The 22,170-nt window shown below is 36.5% G+C and overlaps 1 protein-coding gene across 3 annotated transcripts; it reads right to left on the bottom strand.

The window, feature by feature from the left end:
* Positions 1-17,898: 17,898 nt before the first annotated feature.
* On the bottom strand, positions 17,899-21,920 carry adcyap1a (adenylate cyclase activating polypeptide 1a). 3 transcript variants are annotated; one of them, XM_065261461.1, is made up of 7 exons: positions 21,617-21,912; positions 21,226-21,321; positions 20,725-20,856; positions 20,495-20,599; positions 19,568-19,702; positions 18,960-19,080; positions 17,899-18,269 (listed from the first exon to the last, which is right to left on the bottom strand). In XM_065261461.1, exons 2-7 carry the CDS (start codon positions 21,318-21,320, stop codon positions 18,261-18,263), a joined length of 597 nt encoding a protein of 198 aa, XP_065117533.1. In that variant the 5' UTR covers position 21,321; positions 21,617-21,912; the 3' UTR covers positions 17,899-18,260. The 3 variants fall into 3 exon arrangements, with proteins under 3 accessions (XP_065117533.1, XP_065117532.1, XP_065117530.1); XM_065261460.1 differs by lacking the exon at positions 17,899-18,269 and having other exon boundaries at positions 18,278-19,080; positions 21,621-21,920; XM_065261458.2 differs by lacking the exon at positions 17,899-18,269 and having other exon boundaries at positions 18,278-19,080; positions 21,617-21,917.
* Between the last annotated feature and the right edge of the window lie 250 nt (positions 21,921-22,170).

Genomic DNA, 22,170 nt, shown 5'->3' on the forward strand with positions numbered 1-22,170 from the left:
GCCACAAACCTTCTATCAGAGAACAATTTAACAGATTATTACAATGCATTCTTTGGCACCTTTAATGTTAATGTTCAAACAGGACATAAATGCACCATGAAGTTATAATGTGATTCTATATGCTACAGAACAAGTCATCAGTACTGTATGATAGGTTTGTGTGTCTCATTTATCTCATTTATTCATTAACACTGTCCTATACACACTACACACATTTGTTTGTATGTGGATAAACATTGCTGAAAACAATAAAAAATAAATTCAGAGCTTCTAAAACAAATATTTATGTACAAGTTTAGAGAGAAGAATGTTTAATAATCCTTACTTACTGAATCCATTTATTTATAAGACATTTAGGCAGCTACACCTTAAAGGAAACTTTAGTATGCGTGTTTGTGTTGCCCTTTTCTTTTTTTATGTAAAGCAGCATATACGTATTACATCCATTCATTACTCCAGTCACGACAATGTGGTTTTCACTGCCCTTTTTACAAAGATAGTCTGTTTACAACATTAATTCACTTGATTAATCACATTGAAAGATAAAAATACAAGTGCTGCTGATGATAAATGAGGTGTGAAGAGAGTAAAAATGTCATAGTGCTTCTTTAGTAGTTTCCCATTTAGTCAATGTGACATTAATAGTTTCATATACGTGCAATAAACCATACACAATGTCACAGTGTTTCACTACTTGTTTGATCATTGAATTCAGCAATACAAAGAGTTTAAGTAAATTTACTTTCATTACTTCCATTAAGATTTCATTGTGTAAACCAATTTGATCTAAATATTAGGATTTCTGATATGAGTACTGAACTAAGTGACCTGTATCAAAACCCTCATCATCTATCCATCAAATGATTTGCTAAAGATTTTTACTCATTTTTACTTAGAAGTCACTTACATTTTAAAATTTGTCTGTACAAATAGTGAAAATCATACACATAGACTTCAAGAAACAAACCATCAGTAACATAAAACAAGAATGAGACCAAAGAAAGAGAAATTGGACAATAAAGATGTGGTTACCCACTTTCATAAATATTGAAGATAAAAAGGCATTTTCAATGAAATGCAAACAGTTTCTGCCTTTTTCAAAGCAAATAAGCAAAGTAAAAGAAGCCAATTCTTAAATGTATTAACTCTCTCTCTCTCTCTCGCCCTCAAAAAACAAAAAAAAAACAATTGCGTTTCTAGTTTAATTTGAGCACTAATATGTACGTTTCACTTGAATCTTATTGATTGATGTGTTTTCTCAGGTGACCTCAGAGATAGAGCTTCTAAATGTTTCATATCTTAGATCTAGAGATGTTTATTTCAGTTAATTTTCCTTACCAACAACCGCAGCTTGTTAACGAATATTAACCATATATTAATTTTTCATTGAGTTGACGGTTGTGTTTTGTATCATTTTAAGATTTTCACAAATTTAAGTTCTCATCTTTTGGTTCTTGCAGATCATTTTTGAGATCTAACTTTTGTAGGGATTTTCATATTGACCGGTTAACCGAAGGATTTATGGCCAATTAATATTATCATTTAAAGAAAAAAATATTTGTTAATGCACAGTGCATGTCAACACGTGCCTACATTACTTCATAATTACTTCATAATTACTTCATGATGATATGAAGCAACCGATGCACTAGGAAAAACTATCGCCATGGATTTTTTGCCAATGGCCGATTGTTCCACCAGTAAATGGTGCCGATTACAAGTCAATACTAAAATACCTACAAAAGAACTCTGAAAATGATACAAAACAACAACAGGCAAAGAATGAAGTATATAATGGGACAAAGACTAATAAAGAATCTCCTATTAGCTGCATAGTCCATCACAAAAACAAATCTGCGAACAAGCAGCTTTTGCTTCATCAGTAGACTAATGAAGTTTCATTACCGGTATCGTGTTGGGTCTGATGTGATGCTCAGGGTGGTTTTGGATCACATGAAGCCAAGATGAACCAATCTGTGGAGCAACCTTATGGTTCATGATATAAACTGATCCACTGTTACAGACCAAAAGTAAACATCTCGGCATTAATGTCCTGCTTTCATTATCAGAAAACCTTCTGAACATTCTGATCTTCCTCTAATCACACTGCAAGTAATGACTGAAAAATAAGTGTTGAAATGTTTTTGCAATTTTATCTGCAATTTTATAAATGCCAACTGCAAACTCACACTAATAGGGCTTGAGATGAAACAATTTACATTCTGTGCACTCACCATCCATCCGTCAGAGATCTCTGGAGTATGAAGCTGCTCTTTGATGCTCATGTTACTCTGTGATGAAAGAATGAACAGCAGAAAGATGAAGCATGACAGGTTTATGCAATGGAACATGATCAAAACACAAATAAACACTTGTTTAATGGGGACAATATTTCATTGAGGGCTTTGACAGGACATTTTCGCAAAATATGGGAAAGGTTTACAAAATTAAGACAAAGGAACAACTATGTTTATAAAGTTGGCATTTATATCCAGATACATATCAAATCTGGGTGGTGACATGTTTATTTCTGGGCTAAATTCGGTAAGAACAAATAATTATAGGCAGTATGAGTGGTTTTAGTACCCGATTCACTAAAGAAATTGGGCTCTATCATACACCCGGTGCAATGCAGCGCAAAACGCAACGCAAGTTTCAGCCCAGCGCCTTTGTCATTTTTATGTTCAGCGCCACGTTGTTTAAATAGCAAATACATTTTTGCGCCCATGGGCGTTTTGGTCTAACAACGAGGTGTGTTCAGGAACATTTATGATACGTTGCAATTTTTGGGCAACTAAATACTTTTGAGGCCACTAAATACTACAATAAATATGTGAAGAAGAACCACCAGAAGCGTTTGATATTTTGAGCTTTCAGTCCTGAGGCGTTTTTATTTTACAGCAACTGTTTGAAAATTTGTGTCACTTTCAACCGGTCAGCGTGCTCCCGCTAGACTGGGCATTAGTGAAAGGTAGGGGTGAAAAAATATATCTCTTTTATCTTGGTTCAGACAAAATTTCATCGAGATTGTGGAAATTTGGTAGTCACGTTTGTGGTGGTAGATTAGCGAACCTCCTGTCAGAACATCAGAACTGCAGGCATCCTTTTAAAAACCATGGGTCTGAGTCTGAATATGACAAACTGATTCCAACTAAATTGCCCATTCCAACTAAAATAGTAAATGTTTTAATTTAAAAAAGAACTAACAAAAGTCTACTGTCTGTTAAAATTTCATGCAAATATCTGATGAAATGAGAAAGTTACAAGCAAAAATATGTAAATATAAGCAGCATTTTTGGTCACACACCTTCCATTGACATCTATATATAACTTTTCCTCTGATTTCTAATCTTAAAAATATCATAACTTCTCAATCCTCAACGGATTTTTAAAATCCAGGTATCTTTGTAAATGGGAATGCCTGTTTTGTCTAGTCATGTGACTAGACTAGACATGTTTGGTGTTTTTGAAAAAAAAAAATTCAAAATACCTCCATAGATAAACAGCACTTTGTCAACAGCAATATCAACAAAATATGAATTATACTGACATAAAATACCAAAATGATATACTAGCTGTTTTGTTTGTTACTTTCCATGTTTTATTCCAGCGATATTATTCATTAAATTAATATTATTCTTTACTCTTTCAGACCCCTCTATTTATTACTTTGTATGCAAATAGGGAGTGATTGTTGTTATTATTATGAGGGTTTGTTCAGTAGAGTTGTAGTTGTGTCAAAAACAGAAGTATAAATGTAAATAAAAGCAGTTTAGCATATCGGTTATTGAACACCTAAGCATCCAAATATTAAGTATTTTTATAAAAACTCAGCAGCGTTCGATCACTAGTATTTTTACATTTGCACCTTTAAGAGAGTGCTTGTGTAGACACGAGTCACGGCCCTTGGAGCTTCAACTGCTTCAACAACATCAACGTTTGCATTTATTATGCTGTTTTATTTTAAAGTTTACATAACATTATTTGGAAATATATGAACATACAGTATATTTTATGGCTAAGGGAAAACTGTGACGCAAGCACACCTGTACTCCACCCCGTGAGTAAACTTACTTAATCCTCTTCTTTCAGTGTTAGACATAAGTCCCGCGAGTACACATCGTCATTTAATAATATCAACTTTTTCAGAATGTATTGTCTATTCTTAGTATATCATTGCACAAATAATCTGATGTTTAATGATTACTGACCTGTTGAGTGGCAGAAAACAGGCGCCGCATTTACAGCTTTGGCTCGTTGCTGTGATACGTCACCGATGACATCGCCATATTCAAAACCAAAATTAACAACAGCGTCTAATTATTCATTTTATTCTTATTATGTGTAGGATTAAAAATATAGGAATTTATTACTTCGTTACAATTTGTCACAACCCCCATTTCCATACTGTACCATCTGCATTCCTGTGCTTACAAAGACTATTGTTACAGCTGTTTGTTCAATACAGTGGGGGTTTAAGGTGTGGTCTTCTGATTGGTCAGTTGAATGTATCATGTTAGGTTTAGTCACATGGTCAATGGATAGAGAATAAAGGTCTTGGTTTTCATGAGCTCTGGGCTTTTGCCTTTTGGCATTTGCCATTTGCTTTCTGCCCTCTGCTTTTCTTCTTTACCTGAGTTCTTGGGTTTAGGCCTTTAGGCCAAGATTCCAGTTCTTAATGGTGATTCTCTTTCTTCTAAACTTTATTTCTTTCTCTGTTCTCTATCTTATCAGGTAATATCTCACATACATTGGAAACAGTTAATTGTTTGTATTAAGTACCATTTTAATGCATTTATAGTGTAACAATTTCAATTGTAACTAAGTCAGTACTGTTATTAAACCTTTTAATTAACAAATCTGTTGTTTAGTTTTGATTTAGTGTTAATACTTAAACGCTACATATTGCAATTCAATATATTTATATTCTAGCAATGCTCTCCCACATATTTTGCTATTATAACTGCACTTATTTCCGTCGTTGGTATAGGTTGCAGAAGGGTGAAAATTGACCAGAAATACACAGTTTTATAATATCTTGCTGTTAACATTTCTCAGTCATTTCGGCGTTCCTACAGACTGAACCACTGTAGTGAATCCACCCTTACATATGTAAACCTTACATTTGCAATATACCATCAACTGTGATGAACCCAGACAGATAGCAATGATTACCCAATCTAGTATCTACCTATGGTATCTACCCACACCACTGTTTATGACATTACAATAATGCATTTTACTTTAAAAAAAAAGTAAAACCTTTACAGTCTCTGTTAAAAAGATGAGATCAAGCATGGTACTTTTACACAAACCACTTTTGTGTTTGACACTCAACAATAAAAAATTTAAAGACAGAGATGCAACATTATTTGAAAGAGCACCAAACACATCTACACTAGTGCATAAACACTGAAATAATGAACAATAGAGCAGAAGTTCCCATCATTTATTAATACCGCAGTGCATGCTGGGAACAGGAACCCTGCCCTCATCACCATCATTGTTACCCAGGGATTTTTCTGACCTTTTACAGACCGAGAACCTCTCAATGAAGAATATTATATAGATTTAATTGAGTGTCATAGTTAACTGTAAATTATGCATTTGTCTCATTAAAGCTTACATTCATTATTTAATTTTATATATTCACAATAAAATTAGTAAGTCGGCACAGAGCAAGCAGAAGTCCACCCACTTGTAGAATTCTGACATTGCCATTCCTTTGAAACTTTATTATACTTGATGTTTTGTGAACGCACACACACACACACACACACGCACGCACGCACATTCTGGTTTCCATGTTTTTTGGGGACATTCCATAGACGTAATGCATTTTATTCTGTACAAACTGTATATTCTATTCCCCTTACCTGCCCCATTCCCTAACCCCAACCATCACAGGAAACTGTCTGATACCTTAGATTTTCAAGAAACATCATTCTGTTTGATTTATTAGCTTGTTTCCTCATGGGGACATCAAAATGTCCCCACAAGGTCACAAAAACACTGGTATTCCTATCTTTGTGGGGACAATTGGTCCCCCCAACGTGATAATTACCCGGCCGCACGCACGCACGCACACACACACACACACACACACACACAGTGTGAACACCCTGCTCTATATTTGGAGTGCTAATTAACTCTGTTTCCCTGTCTGCGCAGACGTCATGTTGTTTACTCCTGACACTTACAGACTTCCATTTTTCATTCAGTCTGCAGTCTCTCATTTTACATGTCTGTCTCTCCCTCTCTCTCTCTCTCTCTCTCTCTCTCTCTCTCTTTCTCTCTCTCTAATATATATAATATATAGTGCGATTTGTGAAAAAATCAGAAGGGGATGTTTTTCAAATATTTTTATTTATTTAAAATAAATTATGAACAACGTGGTTATGTTGATTTTCCAGGGAATTAAGCTATTTCTTCTAACGGTTGAAATAAAATTTAGTATGTATAGAAATGTAACCATTACCTCATTTTGCTTTTATGTGTCATCCTGGGAGGTTCCTCTTGATTCTAAAGGGCTCATTATAGTTGTGCATACGTCCTACGGCGTAGGATAAGTTTTCATATATACTTCTGTGTCGTCATTGCATCGACATGCAAACACACATGCAGAGACCGCTGGTATACAATATCCACGCGTGTAACCACAGTAGCAGCACGATCATCAATATACATGAATATCAGATGACGTCAACAGCATACCTCACTCACTTCTCAAACTCGTCTGCCGCCATCTTGAGTACCTGATTCGGCAAGATCGATACGTCAGTCTATAGGTGTGTTCGAGATCATCCGGCGCTGCGCAGACCGATCGGCGAGGTTTGCCGCTTGCAGTCGAGGGAGGAACTGAAGACAGAGCTGTCAAGCCGGACACCTGCTGCTTGCCGTAGTGAAGTGTGCGCCGTGTTTCCTTGTTTGTAATCGCAAATGAAGTGAATTAGATGCTGAATTTGATAAAAACAAACCTTTTAATAAAAAGTTGCAACCAGAAACATTTTATATCGAATATTTTAATTGCTGCTTATACTGTATACCCGAAAATAACGGGAAACAAGCCTATATTATTAAAATACCAATAGAGTTTGTTATTTTCATTTTTATTTTATTACACGACACAATATAACATATTTAAGCATATTAAAGTGTTTTTTCCTGTTTTAAAACATGAATTTATAATGTTTATTAGTGGAACTAAAGGTTGGATTAAACTTGAAACGCACGTGATCGTTGTCATCAGTGAGGCGACCAATCACGTAAAGCTGTTACGTCATCACAACTCCGTGCAGCCGCTCTGGAGAAGCTGCACCGGCTGAGCTAGCCGGCTACTCTCGAAACGCTCTCGCGGTACTTAAAAACCATATGACACAGTCACGTGCCTGCAGCGCCAGCTGAAGTCGGAAAAGATTACTAACCGGAATGCACTGCTTCAAGTCAGCCGCCGATCGGTCTGCGCAGCGGCGCATGAAGTCGAACACACCTAATGTGTTTGTTTCTGTACTTTGTTTTACATCAAATTTTCAATCATAAACTTTGCATTATTTGAAAGCTAAAAAACTCACGATTCATGTTCTGAGCTTGGTTTTGCTATCAAAACACTGGAGTACAAAGGGTTAAATGAAATGCAGATGGAACGCATTTTAATACGAATGTCTGTACTCACATATCTTGCCATATGATTCTGATCATTCCTGACATACCCAAAAAACTTCAGCCTACATTGCAATGTAACTGTCCACTCTTCAAAATTTATCCCACATTTTAATCCAAGACAACAAAAAAATCCCGCCAGATCCTCCTTTGTTTACGTGTGCGCTTAAGATCATGTTTCACGATCACTGAAAATGCATCTCTTTCTGCTTCGTTAGACTGCTCCGATGAATATTCTGCCTTATTTTTCTGTTTTGCCCATCAGATAAGGTTTGAGAACTTAAAATGTCCTGGAAGCGCACATTGGGTAAGCGAGGTGTCATTTTGCACACCTTCGCTTTTGACTAGATGAAGCCAAAATGAAACCAGCCATTGCCTATCCAGCAAAGTTTTGATTGATGGGGGTAGTAACCAATCATGAAACTATTACAAGGATTCAACTTACATCAGTAAAATTTACTTCTACGCTTACACATGCAGAGACATGTGTGCGCAGTCTGCGCACCCGAATGTTTTGTTTTGGTAGCATAGCGGACCATTTAGCATGGTATCATAATCTCCATTGTGGATTGTCGAATGCAGATGACTTTTTTGTGTTGAGAGTGTTTTGGAAAAGATAATAAGGAGCACAAAATGATGTTCTTAAAATAAAATACAGTTAAATAAATTCATATCACAGTGATGGACACACAAGCTGTGTCCCATTTCGAAGGATGGATCCTTCAGAGGATGCAGACTCAGTCTTCTAACTTTTTAAAATAAATATGGAACCAGTTTTTTTATTTTTTTTCCAGAACATATGACACGCTGATGTAGATTACACTAACCAACAGTATAACCAAACTTAGAAATATACAAAAGTAAAATGCTAAATCCAAATGAAAGTTTACCTCCATCACTGCTGATACCTCTCCAACAATGTACATGACAAGATACTGTACTTGATACTGTAACATGCCGTGGACATTTCAGTGATCTGCATGCGTAATTGCATGTCGACGCGAACAACGATTTTCATCTCAGTTTTGTTTTGGACACAGCCTCTTTCCTTATGGCAGTGGTGTTTATTTGTGTTATATGGAGAGCATTTGTCTTCTGTACATTTCTTAATATGAACTTTATTTGACTCTGGACAGAGTCGTCTCGTTGTACTGTTAAGTTTGAGATGTTGTTGCTAGGCAATGCTCTACACTACCATCTGTTGGCTCTTTGGTACATGAAGAATGACAAAAAAATCGTGCCAGTGTGTCAGTATCTCACTCAGGCCATAACACACAACTCTGAGTCAACTGATATGATGCCTAATTGTTTTTTGGAAAAGCTATTTTGTTTTGGTAAACAGCATCACCACTTTTATTTGATCCCTTCACCTCATTAAACATGAACATTAGAGACGCTACAAGTGTTTATAAAAACAATTTAAGTACATATATACACTACAGGACGTGTCTTATTAGTTGTGAACTGTGTTGTTTTGTAGCTTGATTGTTGTTTGATGATCCCATCAGCTTGTTTTTAAACTCATTCAAAGATCGTTGTTGTTTGTAGTGATGATATGATCTGCGAAAGTGTCAATTAAAATATCTTACTGAATCAATATCAGCATTCCTGTGAGATGTGTCCTCATTAAAATAACACAAATATTATTGTGCAGACTAACTGTTGTGTGTATGTGTGTATTGTTTTTGCAGCTCGTAAAGGACCTTTGAAAGCATTGATGTATGATGGTGGACTTCAGGACCCACAATGCTGCACAAGGGAACCAGCAAATGTATCACACATCTGTAAATAGAGCAATTAATGTCTTTCTCTTTTCCAATTGCCTCATTACTATTCCTAATATTCCTAAAACAGCTTTCTGTATATGTTTATTGTTGAGTATTAAGACAAAATGTTGTTCGCTCATTTCTAAGTTGCTTTGGGTAAAGCCAAATAAATACATGTAAATGTAAATTAGTTCATATGAAATTAGCTTTGTGAACTCACAAAAACCCTAAGAAGTTGACCGAACCCATTTGATTAAGTAAACTCGTTCTCTAAATTGAATTAAGTAATGGGTCTCCTGTAAGACAGAAGGTTAAACAGTCAACTTAGATTTTGTTTACGGAGAGACAAATAAAAAACAAAGGAGAAACAATAAAACTTTGGTTGGTGCCATTCATCTGCATTTAACCCTCAGGTGGGGCTGTTGACATGCATTCAACCCCTTTGATCTCTTCAACACAAATCCTCTCAGTCTAAACCTTTCTCAAAGCCTTCAGACTCATATATTGGGTAAAATAGGACTCAATAAGTTAAATGAACAAAGATAGTTAACTTATGGATACAAAAAGCTACATTTTGGCCAAGATTACTTAACTTTGTAAGTACAGTACTGTTCAAGAAAAGCAGAGTCCTGTCTTTATCAAAATTATTGTTTGAAGATGAGAAGAAGATGAAGGAAATAAAGGAGTATATGTTCAGGTACATGACACTATAACAGGTGTTGTGTCTGACCACCTGCTCAGAACCAATGAAATCTACAAGGAGACTGACAGCTGTGCTATAACACCATCCACATCTACCTACACACACACACACACGCACACACACACACACACACACACACACACACACACACACACACACACACACACGCACACACAAACTACTTGCATGTAATGGGAAGAAAATTTGTAATTTTAATCTGAGAGATCTCAAATCTTCGATTGCGTTAACACAATTAGTTGGAGTTGCAACTGCTTTTGAGAGTAATTTTCTTAATTAAGTGCTATTTTTTTTATAGTTTTTTTTTATAGTTTTATGCATTTTTAGGTAAAGAGAAAGACTTAATAGTGTTTAATGTCCGTTTATCTTATTGATTTAGAAGCGTTTGTGTTATATTTTTTCAAACTGTTTGGTTACCATCGTGCAGAAAAGTGCCGCTTGTGGTTTGGTTGTGGATGTGACGTTTTTCTCTCAATGAGCACTAACTGTGTTAATGCCTGTTTGGCAAAGTATCATATGTTATTATTATTAGCATGCTAACATGTGCTTAAGCTAATTAGTATGATATAAAAATGATTTACATAAAATAATAGAATTGAGTTATTCAAACCACACTAAATTGAGTTGAGGCAACTAATTGAGTATTGCCATTTACTTTAAATTGAGTTGGGCTAACTCAATATATTTTTATTGTGTAAAGCAGTTTTTTATGAGTTAAGGGTACACATTCATATTGGATGGAAATCCTGCCCACAATTGTATTGAGTTAATCCAATTAATACTTTTTTTGAGTGCATCTAGAGCTGGACAATAATTCAATGAATATATCTCACGGTATAATATTTTTCTATAATGGTGATATGGTTTCTAAACGCATTTCTGGTATTTCGATAGATAGAGACATTACGGCGTCTCGTGGCCGCTCAAATGTCACGTGTAAAAACGCATGAAAGCAGATAAAGGCTTTCCTATAAAACGCATGGCGTCTTTTGTAGTTAAGCAACCATGAGCCGCAATCTCCGGGACGAGCAAACGGAATGCATATTTAAATCGCTCATCTTTACCTTTTGTTAATACAGTTTTCCAATGTGTACTTAAATAAAATGATAAATGTATGCTTGTTTAAATAACAAATGTTGATGACTTTCATGTGCAGACAGAAGCAAGCTTACAAAACTCTAAACTATGAACAAGAGTTTTTAGTTTTCATTGACACACATTGTCCACCGCACAAATAACTTCTGTGACTTTAAATGGTTGCTTTTTTTGTCTTACTATAGACCAGGGGTACCACTCTACAGTCCTGCAGAGTTTAGCTCCAGCTCTAATCAAACACACCTGATAAAAAGTTACAGACAGGTGAGGTTTAATCAGGGTTGGAGCTAAACTCTGCAGGACTGCGGCTCTCAAGGACCGATGCTATAGACACTTAAAAATAAATATTTCAATGCATTAAATATTAGTGCTTAAATTGATATCAGGCAAATCAAGTGCATTAGCCGATATGAATAAATAACACTGATTGGTTGTGTCTGACCAACACAAAGTGAAGTAAAACCACATAACTGTCATTAAAGAGATGTGAACACCGCAGGTCTGAATGAACTGCTCTCGTATACCCAAAACAGCTCGATTAAAATACAAAGTGAAGAGTTTGACCGCGAGTGACATCTCATACACTTACACTTGTACCTAATATTATAGTGTAGTGCTCAAGACCCACCAGCACCCACAAACACACAGACTGACTGTGGACATTAAATATTAAAATTCTCATTAAACTGGTGATTAGAAGAGATGAGATAATGGCAGAAGAGAGGAAGACAAAGAGGATGAGAGAGATAATAAATTATAGTTTGCCTGCCATGTTCCCATTCTTTTATTTTATTTTAATAAAATGTACTATTTCACTTTTATGTTTGCACAATGTAGTTCTTTATTTTTACTTTTATTTGCACTATTTGTATGCAGCCCAGCTGCAAATGCTTTGGCATTACAAATGTGCAGTTTTTCTCATGCTAATAAAGCACACTTAAATTAAAAATTGAAATTCAGAATTGAGAGAGAGATGGGAATAGATGATGCTTTAAAGAGAAACCTTTAGACATACAGAGGACCTGCGAACATTGATGTTCAGAGAGGAAAACTATAAAGCAATCACCTTAAATTAAATACTTTTAATATGTCAAATAAATCTTTGGTGTCCCCAGAGTACCTGTGAGGTTTTAGCTTAAAATAGCATATAGATACAGTGAGGAAAATAAGTATTTGAACACCCTGCTTTGCAAGTTCTTCCACTTAGATATCATGGAGGGATCCAGAAATCACAATATATTTTTTTTTTTAACTATTTATTTGTATGATACAGCTGGAAATAAGTATTTGAACACCTGAGAAAGTCAATGTTAATATTTGGTACAGTAGCCTTTCCTTGCAATTACAGAGGTCAAACGTTTCCTGTAGTTTTTCACCAGGTTTGCACCCACTCCTCCACACAGATCTTCTCTTGATCAGTCAGGTTTCTGGGCTGTCACTGAGAAACACAAAGTTTGAGCTCCCTCCAAAGATTCTCTTTTGGGTGTAGGTCTGGACCACATGACTTTCTCCCATGACTCTTCTGGATCATCCAAATGGTCATTGGCAAACTTAAGACGGGCCTGAACATGTGCTGGTTTAAGCAGGGGAACCTTCCATGCCATGCATGATTTCAAACCACGACGTCTTAGTGTATTACCAACAGTAACCTTGAAAACGGTGGTCCCAGCTCATTGACCAGTTCCTCCGTGTAGTTCTTGGCTGATTTCTCACCTTTCCAGTGGTGTAGTCTAGATTTTTGTAGTGAGTATACTGTGATTTTTCCCTCTCACCCTTATGCTCACTCGTCCTAGCCCATAAGCACCACCACACTCACAGATGCATACAGTATAGATATTCATGTAACTAAGAGCATTCTGAAAGTGTACTCATAAACACATAAACTGAATGTGTTATCAACATGTCAGTTTATTATAAGAAAAAAAAAGACTTTAACAGCCAATGGGTTTACAGCTGGGGAAACTGGACTGATTTTTAGACTGGTTTAGTGTTAATCAACATCTAACCCAGGGCCAAAAGTTACTCAACTGTTAATTAAAATTAAATAAACTGTTTACAATCTTCAATCCGTGGCAAACACTTGGATTGAAGGAGAAAAATATCCACTCTTTCAATAGCTATTATCTGACAACTATTGATAACATTACCATGTTTAATTTAATGGTGTAAATGTTTTTAATTACCATAATACACATTTAAGATGACCATGAAGTTACTCTCATTTGCATAGTCATTGATATAAAAGCTTTTTTTGCATATAATATAAGCATTGTTTAAAAATGAAAATAGGCTTTTACTTTATTATTACAAGACCATAATGTAGCATATTAGACACCCAAACCAAAGTGAAGAAAATGATCTTTAATTTGCAAGTCTGAACTGAACATCAACGCAGACATGAATTTCCTCACAGAAGTTTAAGATCATATACATCTTGAACGTAGATATATAAATTAACACAGAGAAAGAAAGTTTAACACTGTGAAGCACAAGCAAACATACTGAAAGCTAAAACCATCAGGATATAATTACGGGCTTATTTTATTGTATTTGGAGCCTTACCTCCAGATAAAGTAATAAACTGGACTGATTATTTAAATGTTGTTTACTCACATGTGCGTTGTAAACTCTATGGATTTTATGTTGTGCACTGCTCCACTCGTCGTTCTCTTCTCCACGTGGACTGTTTGTTTACAGTGTCGCGTGAGCAGCTACACTGCAGGTTCGACTTCATTTGGCGCTAAGCAGACCTCATGGTGATGTCAAAGTACCGCGAGAGCGATTCAAAGCAGATTTCTTCATGTGATAACTGGAGTCTCTCTCGCGGTACTTTGCTATCACTCGCTTGTGGCGCAACACCAGTCTGCTCCCCAGTCACTTTCGCGTCACTATAGTAATTTGATTTCATAGAAATTCATACGCCGATCGGATCGCGCAGTTCGGCAGGAAGTATATTGCTTAATATGTATTTCAACCCGCTAAGGTAGCAAGTGTGGCATTCTAATGGTCAGTGCTTCACATCTATATTATGACTAAAAGTTTAAAAATGTCACAAAACCATGCTGTTACGCATCCTCGCGCTATTTTTAGTAGGTATACGGAAATCCTTGACAATTTCTAGTGGGTATACGGCGTATACCTGTGTATCACGTAGACTACACCACTGCACCTTTCTTAGGATCATTGAGACCCCACGAGGTGAGATCTTGCATGGAGCACCAGTCCGAGGGAGGTTGACAGTCATGTTTAGCTTCTTTCTTTTTCTAATGATTGCTCCAACAGTGGACCCTTTTTCACCAAGCTGCTTGACAATTTCCCCGTAGCCCTTTCCAGGTGTACAATTTTGTCTCTAGTGTCTTTAGATAGCTCTTTGGTCTTGGCCATGTTAGTAGTTGGATTCTTACTGATTGTATGGGGTGGACATGTGTCTTTATGCAGCTAACAAACTCAAACAGGTGCATCTAATTTAAAATAATAAATTGAGTGGAGGTGAACATTTTAAAGGCAGACTAATGGCGCTTTTCCATTGCATAGTACCCCGCGGTTTAGTTTAGTTTTGGGTCAGGTCAGCTCACCTCACTTTGGCATGGTTAGCTTTTCCATCGAGTTTGGTATCACTTCGCAGTGGGAGGGATTATAGGCGTGTCGTTATATTTGCGCTGTCTACTGCTGTGACATCATACAAGTGAGAGCGTCCTTATACATTCCCATACATTTATTTATTTCTCAGTACGCCACAAAATTAAAATTGGCCAACACAAATATAGATGTTTGCACATCGCGTTTATCACTAACGTTACCTCTATCTCACATGACTTGGTTTAAACACCCGTGGCGTCAGTAGTTAACACACTCCACTGAGCCTCATTGAAGTTGCATTTAAGCATATATAATGCTTGACATGCTCGTTGGAATGTTCCGCCACAAACGTACAGGAAAAAACTGTTATGGTGTCTCTGATTCTCAACCTGTGGATGTTTTTCATTGCTTTAAGGGAGTTTGGGAACTTATAGCAGAGCACAGATGATAACATGTTTGCTCGAGACAGCGCAAGCTAGCACTAAAGGTAAAGCTAATCTTTTAAAGAGCACCTATTATGGGATACACGTTTTTAAACATCCTTTTGTGTGTAAGTGTGTATTAGTACATGCTAACGATATTCAAAAAGTACATACCTCAAAGAAAACGATGACGAGAGTTATCGTCTCTAACGTTCGAGGACTACAAAAAACACTCGGATTGTAGGCAACAGTTTACTTCCTGGGACATCACAAGGGGAGCCAGATTTCAATCACTTATTTTTTGGGTTTACCAAAAAATGAGTTATAAAAACTAAGTTACTAGGTTGATCTTTTTCACATTTCACAACACCTGAAAATGTTTAAATCAATTTAGTTTCTATTCATTAACAAATCGAGTGTGAAGTTTGTAATGGTCTGTCAAAGTGCAAATGTTTTAGTTAGTATTTATCACATCACAAGGTAATGACTGCTTTATTTCAATGAGAGATTATTTGGACCTTTCACAGTGGTCTACAACTTGATAAATCCTCTAGAAAGACTTGCTTTGGTTTAATTAATTTTTAATATTTTAATTAGAGGATTATAATTATATTACATAAAACAATGTAAAATGTCTGCTTAATTAAACCAGAATTTAGTGTTATAATTTCATAAAGCACAAATATAAAATTAGAAAATCTTTGATATTCTTTGGCCATTTTTGTCATGTTTGTGATGACTGAATATTTGTGTTCAAGCTTGTTTATTGACTTGATGATCAATGTTTGTGGCCATGTACGATGGCACAACAGACAGACAGTCAATCTGAGGAAGTCCATGGGGTTTTGTGGTGCCAGCTTTATTTATTATTTAGTATTTTAATGTGATAGCTGTGTGGCAATGAGTCATTTTCATACAGTACGCACCTTTCAGAAAAGTTTTATGTTAATTTTAGCACACAAGCACAGCTTGGAGATACTGTAGGTCAGTCTGATGTGATAGGAGTTTCTCTAGCAGTGTGTGAGGAAAATGAGATTCAATATCATTCACAATAAACTGTTCAGAAGTGTTTGCTTAATTTATTCAAGTCACATCTTGAGTGAGGTCAGTACTTGTGTGCGTATGCTTCGGATGTACAGGCAGAACTTGAGGGATTTTATTTAGCATCATTTCTACATTCTGGTTTACGAGAAAAATACATTTAATGAAATCAAAACTTGATATGGATATCAATCTGTCACAAAGTTTGTAGCAATGCTTTTATTTGTGCAGATAAACGTCGTATTGACCTCAACAGCAAACCTGCAGCACTTGTGTGTCCAAGCAGTGTGTTGAATATTTAGTCTGAACACATAGTTTAACAGATATATGATAACCACATCTAAGAGTAACATCATGAGTAGATGAGATAAGTCGTGTGTGCATGTGTTTGTGTGCGTGTGTTTGTGTGTGTTAATAAAGGTCAGTGTTTTCTCCTGCTATGCTTCAGTGATGTAGGGGTCCGGTGTGAGGTTATTAGCTCTGATCTCTTCTGACGGACACTTAAAGGTTCCTCTTGTCCTCTCTGTCACAGTCACAGCCTGATATCAGATTACACACAGACAATACTCGCTAATATTTCACTTCATTCCAAACATTAGCATACTGATAGACAGACAGATTGATATACACAGACAGGCTGCACTCTCAGAATTAAAGTTGTCGCTCTGGTGGTACCTTTTCAAAAAGTACACTTTTGTATCTAAAATGTGTATATTGTTCCTTCAATGGTACATGTACTCTTACCTTATAGGTATATCTGTACCTAAATGTTATACTAGGACCCAGTGGTGACCGGTGACTTCTTTTTTGAGGTTGCACGATGCAAAGCTCGTCATGTCGAAATACAGACCCTTTAATGGGGTTTATGATAAAAGAGACGCTCGCTTTTGCCAGATCCTTGTTTAATTTCATGAGTTTAGTGTTAAGTTAGTGTCTTGCGAGTATTTTGTGAACATGAGCGTCTCTTTTATCATAAACCGTTTTGACGTGTGTGCAGCAGGCACGTATTTTGACATGATGCTTGATGCAAATGGTTCGCATGATGCAACAAAAACATATCTTGACATGAAAAGCAACACACACGACACGCCGCACACATAGCTATTTTGAATTCACGCCCATCTGAAGGGAAGATTTTCAAAGGTCCCGTCCCAGTGACATAAAGGTACAACACTTGTACCTTTTTTCAGAGAGTGTGTGTTTATGTATTTGTGTGTGATTATAGTTTATTGTCTTTTTTCATATTATTATTTTTGTATAGTAATCTTTCCTACAGTTCTCATTTATTATATATATTTATATAAAGCACCTTTATTTGCATTTATTTAATGAGCAAGTGACTTGAATGTACATTTGATGTATTAGTACATTTTATTCATTCATGGATTCTCTGAGATTTGAACCCATGACTTTGCCATTGCTGTCTCCTCCCTATTGACTACATTACTTGTGGCTGTATTTTATTAAGTTTCTTGTAACTTTGGGACTATTTTACATTTTTCATTTAATTTTCATTTGGCACATTGGTTTCTTTGTGACTGAGTACAGTTTCAAAAATTAGACAAAATTGTGTTGTTTACAAAAATTTATTCAGACAAATCTTACAACACTGTGTTTTTTGACATTTATGTGCAGTACGTTATTGTATTAATGATTAACACAAGACACAGATTTATTCATCTAAAGATTTATCTCAACGGTTAAGTAAGGCTTTGGGCACTGTCAGTCTCTACACACAACATGAATTTCAAAGGCGAGCATCTTTAATGAATGCCATACAGATAACCAGAACACAGAAAATGATGCAGGGAGTCGATTTCAAATAACAGGGGCAGCAAAGATATGCAACGCTAATGATTCAATGAAATAGGAGACGTGTGAGCAGGTGATTGCAGCATTGAAGGGCCACTAATGTACCATCTGAATTTGGTGGCCATTTTAAAGACGAGGAAAAGGCACCCAAGCCGTCCTCTTGTGTCACAAAGCCTGCAGGAGAATGCAGAATTAAACAGATTGATTTCACAACCCTTTAACACACACACACTTGCACACACCACAAAATGCATATATATCTTGTACGTTTTAAGCATGCTTTCACTACGCTTATAAGTTATTTATCACACACTTCTTTCTTTTTTAAAGCCTAGTTATGTGCACCATACAACAACACTTTTAATAGACCTATTATGGATTATAACAGTCATACCTCTGAATATGTTTTATGAACACTAATGGATGTCATGATAGTGTTATATTAACAGCTGTATGGTCAAAAACAACAAGCATTATTATGAAAAGAAAATCTATACTTCCTACAAAAAGAGAAAGGCTACGAAAGACATTTTTGATAGAAACAGATTGAATGCCATATGGATTTGTGCCAAACGATTTTAATAAGTTCTGATAAACATAACACAGACATGAACTTGAGATTTGAGAAGTAGGAAAAGGTGCATGCTCAGTAGGACACAGCAGTGTTTCAATCAGACAAGATGTGTTCATCGTCATCAGGACAGAGTTTGGGAAAACAGAAATTCACACATTAACAGTGTAAGGCTGAGATTTTTTAGGAGATATGAAAGTAGTGAAGGTTTGTGCAAGAGAGATCAACGTATAAAGCGGCTTGTAAGATGACAGTGGGAAGATCGAGAGTCCCTCGGAGCCGTGTAAACTCACCGAGAATTCAGAAGGGAACTTCTTCAGCCATTCCAACAAAAATCCCTCAATGTCATCCCCATCCGGGAGTGCACCAAAGTCTATGTCTTGTAGAAATTGATGCAAATCTAAGTCTTCAGGGCTGTTGTAAATAAAAACACTACACTCTTAATGTCAAGAGTTGAGGAATGAGAGTAACATTCAATTTATTTCCATCTATTTATTTAGACTGATGTGTTTTTAAAAGAGAAGGTATCAAAGCCTACTGGGTACAATCAATTCCTTTATTAAAATAAATAAGCAAGCAAGCAAGCACACAAACAAACAAACAGGTAAGTATCGTTTGGTCAAACTAAACTGTGGACTGCATGGTCCACAAAGCAGACTGTATTGTGTTGTTCAGGTGCTTCAGTACAAAAGAAAAACAATATCATTATCAAAATATTCGTTTTAATATCTTCATCATACATAAATACATGTTTAAAGGACACAGGTGCGATTTGATCTGACTGATTTGTTCTGCAGCAGGTGCTGTACATACAGGGGGGTTATTATAATATAGGGAGTTATTTGATAAGCGCTACAAACAGGCAAGCCGCCGTCCTTTGCCTCTATATCTCTGTCTATACCTTTGGCCCAGGACTGCGGACAGATACTTCTTTACTGCCATTTGCTTCCGATAGCGGCTGTAGCTGTCCGTGAAAACCCCGTCCGAGTGGCGTTTGGAGAGCGGCTCGTTGTCCTCCTCTATCGTGTTTCCTCCCCTGCGTGCGCGGAAGAAAGACAAACACAACATTACAAATCACGACCACTTAACACTTAAAAACTGACTGTACTTGATAAAAAGTGACGTTTGTGTAAAACAAGAAGTGGGTAATATCTGTGGAAAGTGTGCCGTCTGAGTGCGTTCTTGCGCATTAGTTTTGCGCATTTTTTGGTCTTTGTACACATGCGTCTGATGGACGCGTTTTGCACATCATGGGTCAAGTTAAACAGGTTGAAACAGACTGAATGCAAGGACGCGCCCTGTGCAAACTTTTATGACCGAAACTTGTTTTTTTATAAATGAAGGTGATATAGAAAATTAGATTCACGAAGGATAAGTCTAGTTTGCGTACGTATCTCACCATGGGTGTATTACAGAAAGCGTGGTTAACCTACCATCAGCGAAACCCTAATCATGTCGGTTCCAAAACACCAGATAGTTCAGTCAACCTCCTACTGGTAATCGAGAGTTAATGTACGCACGCGGAGAATAGGCTACATAAAGACATTTTCAATTTCAAACATACAACAGCTGTCTGGAATACTTCCCTGAAAAGTTATTTTTATGGATAATAATAATAAATGGTGCGTTCTTGCATTATTTTTTGCGCATTTTCGGTCTTTGAACACATGCGTCAAACAGACATCGCGTTTTGAAGAAGATAAACGGGACATAGATACTAAACGCATTTTGGTAAAACGCACTGCACTATCATGTAGTCGGATAAAGAATTTGAAGTGATGCTACTTAGATAATGAAACTGTGATGTTGATGATGGTGTTGTTCTTACCCCACGCGTTTGGCCATCAGTGTATGCAGGTATTTCCTCGCTGATAACTGACCGAGCGCTTTCCTGTACGCTTTATTAAACATCCCGTCAGCGTGCCTTTCCATTCTGGGTGACAAATGCCAAAAAGAGTAATAATTATGTTCGTTATTTCGCAAACATCTTAAAACGCAATGATATCTTATCAAACTCTTATGAGGTTCCATTTTGGGAATGAGACTTCTAGTATTCACCTGTTCGAAGGAGGATAATATAAAGTGAATGTGTCTCCAGTAACTGATGGAGAGCTTGCAAAAGCAATTTGATCGCTTTCAAACGTTAAATCTGGTAACGAGTTGGCGTCCTCGAATCCCGCCGTCTCCATCCTGAAACAAAAAAGGGAATTATTTCTTCCATCAGTCTGCTGTAATATGGGCTTAAACATGTTCATTTTTTAGCCTTTTTTGCGCTAAAAATAATTTTGTGCAATAGAAAGTTTATGTGGGTGTTAAAGGTTATTTATAGAGCCATAAAGCCCGGCAAATAACCCTTTGGGAACTTTTATTTTTAAAGCGTATTTATGTTTCTTCTGAAAATAAAGTTAACTTTGTTCGAAATCAAACATTTAATACAAAACGAATAATGAGTGGTGGTCCTACAAAGCAGGTGCAGGTTAGTTTTAACAAATATTTTATAAGGTTAGGACATAAAAAAAACACAGTTAAAATGCGTGTGAAAAAGAGACGAGACTTTACCTGACGCTCGGGTAGCTGAGAGGAGAACATACACTACAGTGCACGAGGAGTCCATAGATGAAGAAAGCAAGAGTCGTTTTGCTGCTTGTCATCATTCTGAAGGAAAAATGCATAGATTAGTAGACTATATACTTGTTGGAAAGTCATCATTGAGTTTAAAAGATCACCTATCATTTGATCTGCAGTGGTTTCTTTTTCAATTGAGAAACATATTCCTCTCTACTCTTATATTAACATTCCACAAGAAGGTGTTTCTGAGATCATGTGGTGTAAGTAAGAGTTTGCACAATTATTATGTTTCTTAAAAAAAGTACAACTACTATTTTTCCTACTGTTTAAAGCACAAAAATTTCTTTTCTTTTAGAAGTCCGAAGAGCATCACATAGCCTACCTACAGCAGCGCACGGATGCGTGCGGTCCAGCGGAGACTGCAACCAGAAGAACGAGATACAATCTCAGCCTCTCTCTCTGTGTCTCTCTCACCCTCTCTGTCTCTCTCACTCTCTTTCTCTTTCTCTCAACCTGCTCTTAAACTTTCCTATGTGTCGCTTTGTTATCCGTATTCAGTATAAAACGTAAATCTATATTTTTCAGAGCTCTATAATGTGAACGGATCTGATAGAAGACGCGCAATTTTTGGTCTCCATCTCGCACGTTTGGAGCGCTTGTTGTCCTCTGGCCCTTTTCACTACACGCGCTGTGGATCATGTCGACGTCATCGGTCCTTACTGTGGAGAAATCCTGTACTTTTCCTGCCTCAAGTCATAAAGTTTATTTCTGGACTCAAGGAAAAAGGAAATCTCTGGTGAATACAAATATTTGCCAGTGCGCGTGATGTCAGTTGTGGTCATCTCGTCGGATATTTATATTTATTAGCCAAAATTCATTCTTTAAATAGCTCAATTTAAGATATAATAAATAAATAAATACGTATGCATTTGAAAA

This window comes from Paramisgurnus dabryanus, chromosome 2 (genome assembly GCF_030506205.2).
Source record: "Paramisgurnus dabryanus chromosome 2, PD_genome_1.1, whole genome shotgun sequence".
Taxonomy (NCBI): Eukaryota; Metazoa; Chordata; class Actinopteri; order Cypriniformes; family Cobitidae; genus Paramisgurnus; species Paramisgurnus dabryanus.